General features: G+C 32.5%; 1 protein-coding gene across 6 annotated transcripts in view; it reads right to left on the reverse strand.

Annotated features, from left to right (window-relative positions):
* Positions 1-13,050, reverse strand: part of COL24A1 (collagen type XXIV alpha 1 chain) — a 389,657-nt gene that overhangs the window by 205,757 nt on the left and 170,850 nt on the right. For 5 of the 6 annotated variants that reach the window (XM_036826641.1, XM_036826651.1, XM_036826660.1 and 2 more), the window contains 4 exons: positions 11,698-11,751; positions 10,398-10,442; positions 6,240-6,293; positions 2,950-2,994 (listed from right to left, as the gene is read on the reverse strand). In XM_036826641.1, the coding sequence (XP_036682536.1) occupies positions 2,950-2,994; positions 6,240-6,293; positions 10,398-10,442; positions 11,698-11,751 (198 nt within the window). The remainder of the gene's footprint in view (positions 1-2,949; positions 2,995-6,239; positions 6,294-10,397; positions 10,443-11,697; positions 11,752-13,050) is intronic. The other variant, XM_036826634.1, reaches the window with a different exon arrangement.

Here is a 13,050-nt window from a genome sequence, read left to right on the forward strand (position 1 = left end):
AGGAGCAGTTTTTCCCCCCACTCTTCCCAAGCTAACTCATACCATTCTTTATGGTCACAGTTCATATGGCATTTCAAAAGTCTTCTCTCATCTCCTGATCTAAATTTGGCAACTTTGTCACAGTCCCTTAAAATTTTCATCTAGAGAATGTATTACAGTTTATAATTATATATTTTATGTGATTATTTATTTAATGTCTGTCAAACCTCTGATAGACTATAAATTTCATGAAGGCAGGGATCAAATGGTCAATGAATGTGCCTGAATATAAATATAAATATCTGCTGAACAAATGATTGCAGGAAGTCATCCAAATCTAAAGACAAGGTGTTGAATCACTCTACGGAAGAGTCTGAGTGTTAGGAATTCCATTAAAATATTCTTGCCTACAAAAAAAGCTGTTCCCTTATAATGTCTATCCCTTATAATGTCTGTTCCCTTATAAGGCCTATATACTGATTTTAATTCCGGTCTCTTGACCAATACTGAAAAAGTATATTCTCTTCCCTTTTACAGCTCTTCAAATAATTTCAGCCTAGAGAATTAAAGACAGAGAGGACTGGCAATTAACGTGGGATAATTCCAGGTTTATTCATAAAAGAATGCTAGAACGTAGAGGATAATTTCTTTGAAATTAGAGACTTATTTAGGGCACATTTATAGAAATTAATTCTTTGCCTATAGTAAGTAAATGCAAGAGGTATATAGACACGAGATGGGACCACTGTGTTCGGCACTCTCTATCACAAATTGGGTTCTAATTTGTATGAATCTAGAAAGAAACAAAACTGGAGGAGGCTATTAAAAGGGAATTAAATGACCATACAAAAAGTTTGGGAAAAATAAAAACTAGCTATGCAATTACAACTAACCTTAGATATCCCCAAATTACAAGACTGACATCATGAAGCGCAATCGTATTTTCCCATATCTCTTGAGAGTTTTAACAGAACTCTGGATTAGATGAACTATATTTCTAAGATTTTGAAATTAATATGATAAAATAGAAGTTGGGAATTATCAAGAGCCAAAAATATTCTTCAGGTGTTTTATATATCTTAATTAATTCAATATAACCACTAAAGTTTTTTAAAGTCTTTATCTCCCATCCTTAATGAGGAAGATGGGACCTCAAAGTTGGAAAGGTCCTTTTGTTTCATAACTTATCTGATGCCTAAAACCTCTCTATAATATCTAGGCCAAGTGGCTTTCAGCTAATATTAAAATATCCCCAGCTATGCTAATTAACCTGATGGAAGTGGGGGGATCCTTTCACAATATATCAATATATATATATGCGTATCAAATCATCACATACATTTTAAATATCTTAAATTTTATTTGTCAATTATACCTCAGTAAAGCTGGAAAAAAATCCCCAGCATGGTATAATGCTTTTGATTTTGAGATCTGGATTTTGAGTTTGGAGCTATGGGTTTAAATCTTAGTTTAGCTATTGATCAGCTATGTAACTCTGAACAGGTTACTTACTGTGCTTCAGTTTCCTCATTTCAAAAACTGGAATAACAAAATGTGTCTTTTAAAATTGTTAGAGAATTAAATGAAATTCCACAATATAAAATATCACATAGCATTATGGCTGGCACATAGCGAATGATCCATAATTGTTAATTTCCCTCCAATAACAGAAATCTGCTACCTGCCAAAATAGTCCATTTCCTCTTTGGACAGCACTGGTGATGGGTTACTAGTGGAACCAGTCCAACATTATTAAGCAAATAAAACTTAGAAGTTTGATATGTGTTATTTTAAGAAAAGATGTTCTGTTCTTCATTGTTATTTTAAGTTTGGCTATAAATTTTAGTTTATATATATTTTTAAGCAATTTGTCACTCAGAAATGGCAGAATTTCATTTCTTTAAATTAAATTTTAAAAAATTTGAATGACAGAGAAATACAGATTACATTCATATTTGATGAGAAGCCTTGAATAATTGAATTGATATAAATACTCCATTGAAATTTCCCTTTTGGTTAAAAAAAAGGAAAAAAATATTCACCTTCTAGTGATTCAGGATTAAATGGTATGGCAATGATCTTTTAAGACTAAATGGATCATCTCCCTATTTTTATTAATAATTAGTGACAAAAATTAAGAGTATCAGAAATGCATTGCTGTTTTACTACCAGGCTAGAAAATATATTTAATTATTTAAGCTCACAAAACAATTTTTAAGAAAATTTATTTTTATTTAAGTTGTAAGATAGGTTATAGAAAATTACATTTGCTCATTTAACCTATTAAATAACTATTGTTATTAAACAGTATCACTTTCTTTGTGACAACCCAGCACACTCTGTAGATAAAGTCACTTGCCTTTCATTAATTTAATTTACTACTTTATATGTTATGTAGGTTCATTTGTTAGAGAATATTGTAGCTGACTTGTCCCATAGAAAAAAAAAAAAATTACCCCTAACATATCTGATTCAAATACAACATGAAGCCTCCTACTTCCTCAATAATGTAAATTTAAACAAGCCAAACTTCTGAGGAAAGAAATTATGTTTCCCAATGAATTAACCTCATGGTTTACTCCAATCTTTCAAATACAAAGAAAAATATCTTCCACCTATTATAATATTTTATGGTTTGATAATTTGTAGTTTTTTAATCATGAAAAACATTACGGTCAAATTTAGTTTGAAATGATCAGAACTAAATGTAAAGACCAAATATTAGATACAAGAATGTTCCTGAGATCACAAATGTAATTTATATTGGATAAAACTATCAGTATCTGTGTTTTCCCTCATTTCTCTTTTGTAGAGTAGGTTTTATTTGTCACATCACCAATGAATTTAAATTTGTAGTGGGTAAGTATTTTATATTCTGAATTTTATAAGCATAGATCATGCTAACATGATTCCTAAAAATGCTCACAAGATGATTTAAAAGTTGAAAATAAGAGCATAAAATAAGCTTACTGTTTCACCAATCTTCCCAATGTTTCCTTGATCTCCTACTTCTCCCTGTTAATAAAGAATATAAGGTTGCAAAAATGATTATTTTTCAAACAAGATTCCTCTCAACATTGCTCCTGTTTTCATTTTAATGTAATTATCTATAACCTAGAAAATCACAAAGAAACTTTCAGTTATTCAAAACTCTTGTTACAGTATTTGTACAGAACGTAGTCCTTCCTGTATTTTCATTCAAATAATATTAACTTGTTTTCTTAAATTACATTCTTCTATTTATGACGTTTAATCACTTTTAAAACACTTTTACAAATAAAATTTAAAAAATAAAATGTCTACTGAGGTATACTCTATAAATGGCAGAGTGGTAGGCTGCCACTGCAGAAGATACTAAGAAGAATGAAAATAAAGCCCATGTGCGCAGGAACACTCTCTTTGCTTCAGTAGAGAAGGTATCTCACAATGCTGAGCAGAACAAGCAGAACAGAACACACGCTACAGGTAAGTAGTAAAGGAGTTCCTAGGCACAGGCACCCTGTGTGCGTGTGCAGCTAGAGCTGGCTTCACTGGAGAAGTAATGCATGTTCATAATCTTAACCGCAGTTCTGCCGTCCCTAAAGCTCTGAAAACCCAAAGTTTTTCACAACACATTTAGTGGCAAACTTGACCTAACCTGTGTTTATTTGATAGTGATGCTTTTACCTGATCTGAGTGAGGCTACTTATAGTCTTGATATAGTTTGATTAATCTGAACATCCTTACATTTCACCATAGAAATATCAATTTGTCTAATTATGGTTGTGCTGTCCCATAGCCTGCTGGCAGTGTTAAGTAAAATACAGTATATATATATATATATATATATATATATATATATATATATATATATATATATATTACCTTTTTAAAATCCAAACATTAATGGTTTCAAATAATAAATTATGAAACTGTATTTGAGTTGGGCCCTGAAGAACAGGTGATTTTTACACTGGTGATGAGAAAGTGCCATTTTTAGTGGTGAGGAATGGCATGAACAAAGGCTGAACAAAAGCACAGATTAATGAAAGTAGAAGATTAAGTTCAGGGTACCACATATAGTTAATCTGACAGGAATGTACATTTTATTTATACCAGAGATAGGAAATTAAGCCATCAACTGCTGTCTAAAAATTAATAATTATATTGCAGTGTGGGGTAGTTAAACTCACTGAACAATACTGTAGCCACTCATGATATGTAGCTACTGAGCATTTGAAATTAACTTGTCTGAACTGAAATGTGATGTAAGTATAATATACACACTGTATTTCAAAGACTTTGTATAAAAAAATCTCATTAATAATTTTAATATTGATTACATGTTGAATTGATAATATGCTTATATCTTGGGTTACATAAAATATATTACTGAAATTAATCTCTCCTATTTCTTTTCACTTTTTTTTTTTTTTTTTACTGTGGCTCACATCTGTGATTCGTATTACATACTCTATTGGATGGTGCTGATTTTAAGCACTGAAACCTAATATTCATATAGGTAATCAGTTTGAAATAAACTTTCAAAGACTATAAAAATTTTCTTTTCTATTTCTGTACGCATTTAGATAAATAGTAAAGAATAAAACATTGTAATAGTAGGTTGGAAATCCTAGTTTTTGACTGATAGTTCATTAGATAGCTTTTGTAGAAAATAATGTGGCAGGATTTTATGTATATATATACAAATATATACATAATATGTATGTGTATATATACATATATATAATTAATTTTCTTTTATTTTCTCCTCCTTACCCAACGCCCCTCTCAAATTCCAACTATGGAGATGGACCCTTTGTGATACGTAGTCTTAAGGGAGGTCTGTGTTAACAGGCAGAAAGCAAAAGTTGCTTGCAGATTACCTACATTCACTCTTTAGTTTTCAAAGAGCCTGAATGTAGGAGGTGAGTTGTCTTTGAGGGCAAAAAGAGACAGAGAGGAATAATCCCCCAGGCCTAGGGAGAGAATAGAGATCCTAGAGTTCGGTGAAAGGCGGTGACCCTTAACCAACCCCTAAGTGCTCCCCCAGAGTGCCAGGTTCCCCTAAGGGAGTGCCAGGTCCTAGTGAATAGCTATGTAATACACCAAGGAAGAAATTTCAGAGACAAGTATGAGGACTGAACATTAAAGAACTTCCTTCACTTCCTAGGTAACACAGATGCCACCTAGATGCTGGTGTAATTCTAGGGAGAAGGCAGAATGTCAATAATCACTGAGATTGGTCTCTTGCCAGTTTGACTGGATGGTAGTTCACAGGTGGATTTTTTAGAGCTATTTGGCAGTACAGGGATTAAATACAGTAAAGGAGAATGAAGCCTTCTATTTATAAATATCGTGCTTCTATTTTCTGGGAGTTTTTCTATGTAACTTGAGAGTCAGGTACACATACTCTCCCAAGATAATTTCAGCAACAGACATGCTGACACAATAAAAAATATTTTAGCTCATATTTCTTTATTAATTGACCTCAAAAAGTGTTGTTTGGTTTTTTCCTTAGTTTCTGTATCACAAAAATGAAGAGTTTAATGTAAATAATGAACTCTAGCTTTAGGAAATTCAGCAATAAATCTATGATGCAATTCAATTTTTCATTGAATTTTAAATTTGTACAAATCACCAATTCTTATAAGTTTCCTTCAGACCTTAATGCTGTACATATAAAACCACTGCCTTACTTTATATTTGTTGGTGTTACAAAAAAGTCATACAGTACTTGAAAACAAAGCAAGAAAGTAGGTAACACATTTTTTTCAATGTCATAAAAGTATGAAGAACACCCAATGATTATGCAGGGTATGTGCTTACTTAGACTTACTGTATATCATTGATTAGAGGACCCAGACTTAGTGAAAATACACACACACGCACACACACATATAAATTTTTTAAGTGAAGTTATAGTAACTTGTAGATTTCTGTCCAGTGGAATAGACAGCCCTCAAAGTTATGGTTTATTGTCCTGTATCTAACTACACATCTGAACATTCCTTTACTAAAATGCATATCCAATTACATAGACATAGTTATAGTCATAGATATTTATAGACATATATACAGATACAGATATAGATGTAAAGACATATAACATTTCAAATGCTATCAATATTTGAACAAGTTTTAACATATGACTGGTTCCTTCAATTAATGAGTTGAATAAAAATCTTTGACATGTGTTTATTTTATATTGTTATGAAAGTCATAACTTTATCTTTTTGAAAATTATACTTTGTAACTGGTAATAAAGTCAGTTGCTTCACCTTCAAGCCTTCTGGTCCTGATTCACCTGCATACCCCTTTGGACCTGGTTTTCCCTAGAAGAGAACAGGAAAAAAAAAAGATATGTTTAATCATTCTTATTTTTGAAAGTTTCCTAATTCATGAAATTCAAACTATCCTATGAGATGAAACACTTCAAAATTATTAGATAAATGCATTTCATCAAACTCATTAGCCATTCCTTCTACCATGTTTGACTGTCTACTTGCCATGCACAGCTCTAGGATAAGATAATTAAAAAAAATAAGTAAAATACATAGTATGTTAGGTAGTGGTAAATTTGAAGAACATCAAATTAAGCAGGAAGGGAGATATAAACTGTTGTGGTAGTTTTGTTAAAATTTTTGGTAAGACTGCCAAAAAAGACCTCACTGAGAGGGTGGCAATTGAGTAAAGACTTTTAAAAAGGCACAAGTTACATGGATATTTGAAGGAAGAGCATTCCAAGCAGAGGCGAAGAGCATGTGTAAAGGCCCTGAGGCAAGAATGTGCCTGTGTGTTGGAGAAACGATGAAGAGTCAATGCAGCTGGAGAGAGTAAGAGAGGAGATGAGTAAGAAGATGAGGGATGAGAAGGGAATGGGGGATATGAAGCCAGGTCATGAAAGGCCTGGCAGGTTACAGTAAGGGCTTTGGCTTTAACTCTTAGCAGGCTTTGAGAAGAGAAGCACCAGGATCTATGTTTTAACAGGATCACTCTGATGTAAGAGCAGAAGCAGGGAGTCCAGAGAGGAGTCTACTGCAATAATCCAAGTGAGAGACGACAGTGGCATTATCAGGGTGGGAACAGAGGAGGCTGTGAGAAGTGGTACGATTCTGTATATAGTTTGAAAGCAGAGCTTCCAGGAATTGCTGGTGGGTCATGCGTGGAATGTGAAAGAAAGAGAAGAGTCACGAATGAACTCAAGAATGAGTTCATTCAGCTTTAATCTGACTAAGGGGCCAAATGAAATGAGGTAGACTGTGGGAGAAAAGGTTTGAAGGGTAAATTGAAAGTTTAGCTTTGGACATTTCAGTTTGATAATCTTGTTAGACATCTAAGTGGAGAGATCTTGTGGTAGTTAATACAAGAGCAGAGCTTAGGGGTAGAAGGTTCTGATCTGAACATATAATTTTGGAAATCACCAGCATTTTGATGGCATTTAAAGCCATAAGAATGGACCAGCTCATCTAGGCAGTGAGTGTAGATAGCAAACCAAGCCCTGGGGAACTCTAAAATTTAGAATTTGAAGAAATGAGGAAAATATGCAAATCTGCTGCCAGAGAACTAGGAGAAAGGTAATACAAGTGAAGAAAGTTTTTCCAGGAGGAGAGTGATCTTGTCAAATCTGAGGGATATAAATATTGAAGGATATAAATATTGAGTAATATGAAGACTGAGAAATGATCACTGAATTCAGCAGCATGGAGGTCATTAATGACCTTCATAAGATCAACTGTTTCAGAGTGGCGGGGACAAGAATGGTTTCAGCAGATGGGGTGAGGAGAATAATTGGAAAAAGCATGTAAATCCAATACTTTTGAGAAGTCTTCCCGAAAAGGGAAGGAGAGAAAAGCAAAACCTGGAAGGAAAACTGGAGTCAATACAAATTTTGTTTTTGTTTTTAAGCCAGAAGAAATAATAGTATGTTTATATGCTGATAGGATTGATCCATTAAAGAGAACAAAATTAAGATGCAGGAGAGAGTGGGGAAAATTGCTGGATCAATGTTCTTCAGTAGGCAAGACGATGTAGTATGTAGTGAACAAGTGGAAGTTTTGACCTCACCTAGAAAAACGGCCTGTTCATCCACAATAACAAGAGAGAAGGCACAGTAAATGGCATAGATACAGGGAGGTGGGATAGAAGTGATGGTAGAAACTTGTGAAAGTTCTCTTCTGATTACTTCAATCTTCTCAGGGAACTAAGATGCGAGGTAAAGGGCTAATAGAAGTAAATGGAGTTCAGGAGAAAGTATAAAATAATGATTTAAAAATGTGAAAGTAAATGGGTATGGAAATAGAATTCAGAATGTTATCAAAGGGATAATTACAATGTTTTAAGCATGATGAGTAGGGATATGTGGTGATGAGAGAGACAAGGAGTAATGGAATGGCATTAGAATCAATGAATTGAAATTTCTATTGGGACTCTCGGATTGGGTTACAAGAAAGAAAGCACCAGAAAGAAAGGGGATGATGGTTGGGGAATGAGAAGTTTAAAATTGAAAATGAAGAGGTTGCTCTTACTGGTAATGACAAGGTCAAGGGTTTCACCATAGCAGTAAGTAGCTGAAGAGAGTAGAGGATAAGATCCCTGAAGGAGAGAAAGTCCAATATCCTGGAGTAATCTACAGTAGGTGGTTTCTAATATCAAAAAACTGATGTCTGATTACGCAAGATTTGATTAAGGAGATCACTATACCTCAACCAATGTGTTCTAGGAGTAGAAAAAGTGTGTGGGGGGATTGCTAAAAAGAATACTAACTTATAATATCTACTAGGCATTATATATTTGGATTTTATTACTCCTATTCATTAACAAGTACTCGCATATTCTTCTTTCTTAAAATAAAATAAAGCAAAACAAAACAACCCTCTGGCTCCCATTCTGTTTTGACTACATACAAAAACTTTAGCAACTTAAAATTATATTTAGGACTTCCATCCAAAAAGTTGTTCTAATTTTGGTCTCTGCCTTGCTTGAAATTGTCTAGTGGTTCCCTACCAAGCACAAAATAGAGCAAAGGATAAAAAATTATCCTATTATTGTTAAATATCAATTGCTCTCTAATCAATTTGCAGATATAAAAGAAGAAATGTAGTTAAGAGTCTAAATCATTACAGGACTTTGATATTTACAAAATAATTAATAATACATTTTATTCACACTGTCTGGAAAAAGCCTTAGCAGGAATATTTCTTTCATCTTTAATAATGTAATACTCAGGCACTGCAGTATATTAAGAAATAGTTATACATCACTATCTACATTATGGAAAGAATTGCACTGGTATCAGGCATTGGCATATTTATAATCTCTTTGAAATCAAGCGATTCAGAGCATCAGTATTGGAGCCATCGCTTTTGGTCCTGTTTAAGTTCTGTCATATTATGGTTATCTTGAGCATGTTATGCTTAAGCATATAATATTAAAGCCTTATTTTTTTAAATCTAAAAATGCAGTCAATATCTTGCAGGGTTGGTTTCAGATTAAGGATGATTCCTGAGACAAACTTAGAGCAACACTAGGCCTAAATTAATATTCAACCAATAGTAGCAACAATTAATAACAAATATTATGACTGAGTAGGCAAGAGGTGAACATGGTTTTCCTGTTTTCTAGGGAAGTAAATTTTAAATAAGACCAATTATACTGGAGCACAAGTAACAATGGTCTTTCTGTTATATAACTCACCTCACAAAAAATGAAAAAAAAAAAAAACAAAAAACAAAAACAACTCTTCTTTTTCTTTCAATAAGAGAGTGGCAGTATATGTGCTAGTTAGGTAAAGGTGCAAAAGAAAGAATTACTGTCTCTTTAAATGTAAACATACTGTAAGAACCTGTACAATATGATGTCCTCAAGTAAAGAATGAGATGTATTTCATGTGAGTCTAATAATGCTTCTTAAAATGTGTTGCACACACCTTAATTACTTCATGATATTGCAAACTTTTGTCATGCATCCCCAAATTCTTAAAAAATTCATTTTCAGAACTTGAAAATAAGAAATTCATGTATTACCACAGAATATTATCTGAAAAAAAAAGTTGGACAGAAAATACGTCTTATTTGCTTTCCATAATTTTACTGACAAACTCAGAAAACAGAAATTTCCAAAATATTACTAAAATGGTTAATGTATTTAGCTTCATATTACTTTTTGAGAAACTTTATAAATAACTTGTACAAATTACTAAGACCATAAGACTGAAGGAACTGAAGGAATAAGTAAATATGTAATAGGCATAATATCATTTAAAATATCTCTGGAAAATTTTAGTTATAGGTCTATTTTATTTGGGGGGATTGTATGGCTATAGTTTGTTATAATCTTGGCTCTTTGCTATAACTTAAAATTTGGTGCCATTAAAAAACATTTACAAAACAGTTGCTTTAAGAGAAGCACACTTCGAAAATTATTTATATGATACCTACTCTTGGCCCCAGTTCTCCAAAGGATCCAATTAGTCCTTCTTCTCCCTTAAAAAAGAAGATCAGAACATGTCATGGCCTGATATAAGTATTTAAAAATGTAAACCTTATTCCAGTTATTCTGAAATCTGAAGCTCTTTCTGAGATGTAATGAAAATAATACTGTGATTTTCTTGTATTTTAGAACTATATCACCCCATAATGTTTAAATTTTTTGTGTGACAACCTCATATCCACATTAAGGGGGATATGTATTGTACTACTGGGTTATTTTTCAATTGGTAGATGATATAAGTTAAATATAGAAAATTGAGGGTGGCTAAGAGTGAAAGCTATTAGGGCATCACAAAAATCAGGATTAGGAATAACTGAGATTGTGAATTATGGACAGCCTTTACCTTCTTGGGCTCAATATCTCTGACATAGAGAGAAACTCAATTAAGTTCTTAATATATGGAAATCAATACACATTGGTATATTAAAAAATTATTGGTACAGAACATGTTTGCTCTTGGCACATTCTGATACTTAATTCATTTAGCAAATATGTTTTTGAGTCTCAGTTCTGTCTTAAGCCTTAGAGATAAAGGTATATCAGATCCTACCCAAATGGAGCTTAATGTCTAGAGTTTCTTTTTGTCTAATTTACAGATCCAATATTTTCGGGATCAAATCAGTTATAATGTCATAAAATATAAAATTTTGTGCATTCTTCTAAGGATCAAACACTGTATGGGTGGATAGAGAATAGAGAAACTTAAAACAAATAATTTTTATACTTTATTCTCTAAGAGAATTAAAAAGTAATAAATGTGTTTATTCTATTTATTGACATATTTTCTAAACATACTGATTTTTTACCTTTAAATAAATAGTTCATATTTACCACATCTGAACGACATTTACAGACCTCTTTAGAAATCCTATATTCTATTTTATTTATTTAAAAACATTTTGCTCAGTCCATAATTCAATTAAAATATAATATATGGGTTAGAAATATAAAATAGACACAAATGTTAAATATAAATTCTGGTACATATAAGTGAGATTCTAGACTCAGATTCTTCAGACATTCCATGGATACCACTACATAAATCACTTAATGAATTCAGAACATTAAAATGATTCCGAATTCCATTCCATAACTGCTAATATAAAATGGTAGCTTGAAATCCTCGATGGCAAAAATTGTCCATACTAATGCAAAGTTTTCTTTGAGCAAAAACTAAAGTCCCATAAAAAATAAAAAAGGAAAATCTGAATTAAAAAATTGCTTACTGGATATTTATTTTCTTCATACCTGAGTTCCTTTGAGACCAGGAGGTCCAGGAGGCCCTCTATTTCCAATGAGCCCCTGTAAAGCAATATAAGGACACACAATAAAATTTTTAGCTCAATTAATACATTTTCAATAGGCATTAATCTCAGATGTACAATACTATTTGGTACCATTCATTTCCCATTAGGAAGTTATCAAAATGGGATGGGAGGATAGATAAGCAGAAAACTGCCTGCCATCCAAAAAGGTGGAAAACATATGATAAACTTATTTTTAAACAATATGTTAATGTTCACATAATCTGCTCCGTATAGACACCTTTTCATAAAAAGTACTCCTAAATTTAAAGCAATAGGCCCGATTGTTAATCTTATACTAGTACAATAAAAAGATAATAGAGTGTCCACAAAGTCTGAAAACAGATGGAGAAGATATATAGTGTTTTAATATCTGCTAAGAGACTAGCAAAGTCTGGAACACATTATTCATATGAAATGTTCAACTTACTTCCTTTCTTGATGCAGGCTAGTGAAAAGAGAGGAAAATTTGCAGAAGAAAGTAACAATCTGAACATGATTAGGAATTTCAAGATTAAAAGAAAACTTTTGTTAATCTAAATGCATGTTGTTAAAAACCAAATACTCTTTTTTTTTTTTTTAATTTACTTTTTTTTGGCTGTGCCATGCAGCATGTGGGACCTTAGTTCCCCGACTAGGGATCGAACCTGCACCCCCTACAGTGGAAATGCGGTGTCCTAACCACTAGACTGCCAGGGAAGTCCTCAAATGCTCTTTGAATAACAATTCATCCAAGTAACTAAAACAAAAACCTTCCTATTTCAGAAAACACTGTATATCATCTATTCAACATGGCAACATTTTTCATTTTGTTTTGTTCCCCTAACTATGCAATGTGTCAAAGTTTTAAGTAAATCTCTTTTAAAAACTACCTTTGCATTATTGCTTTTAGTAAGTCTATAACCATTAAATGGTTTTATCTAATTTTTAACTGTAACAAATAACTATGCCAAATAGCAGAGCTACCCATGTGACTGATCTTTAGTTTGGAATGGAGCAGAGTGACAAAACTGCATGAGAATCTTTCCTTCGTGATATATCTTGGTTTATCATTGTTATGTTCTAACACAATCAAAAAATGAAAAACTCTTCATCGGTTTAAAAGTCTGTAATATATTATTATTCTGTACATAAGCACCATTCAAGAAACTGCATCAGTTTAGGCAATAACCTAGCTGCTTTGCGCAGCTTTCTTACTTTTAATAGGAAGAGATGGATTATTGAAATGAGAGTATACTGTTCTATGCAAGTCCAACATATATTCTTTTTTTTAGGCAAAAGCATCCTAATTTTCCTT

Source organism: Balaenoptera musculus, chromosome 1 (genome assembly GCF_009873245.2).
Source record: "Balaenoptera musculus isolate JJ_BM4_2016_0621 chromosome 1, mBalMus1.pri.v3, whole genome shotgun sequence".
Taxonomy (NCBI): domain Eukaryota; kingdom Metazoa; phylum Chordata; class Mammalia; order Artiodactyla; family Balaenopteridae; genus Balaenoptera; species Balaenoptera musculus.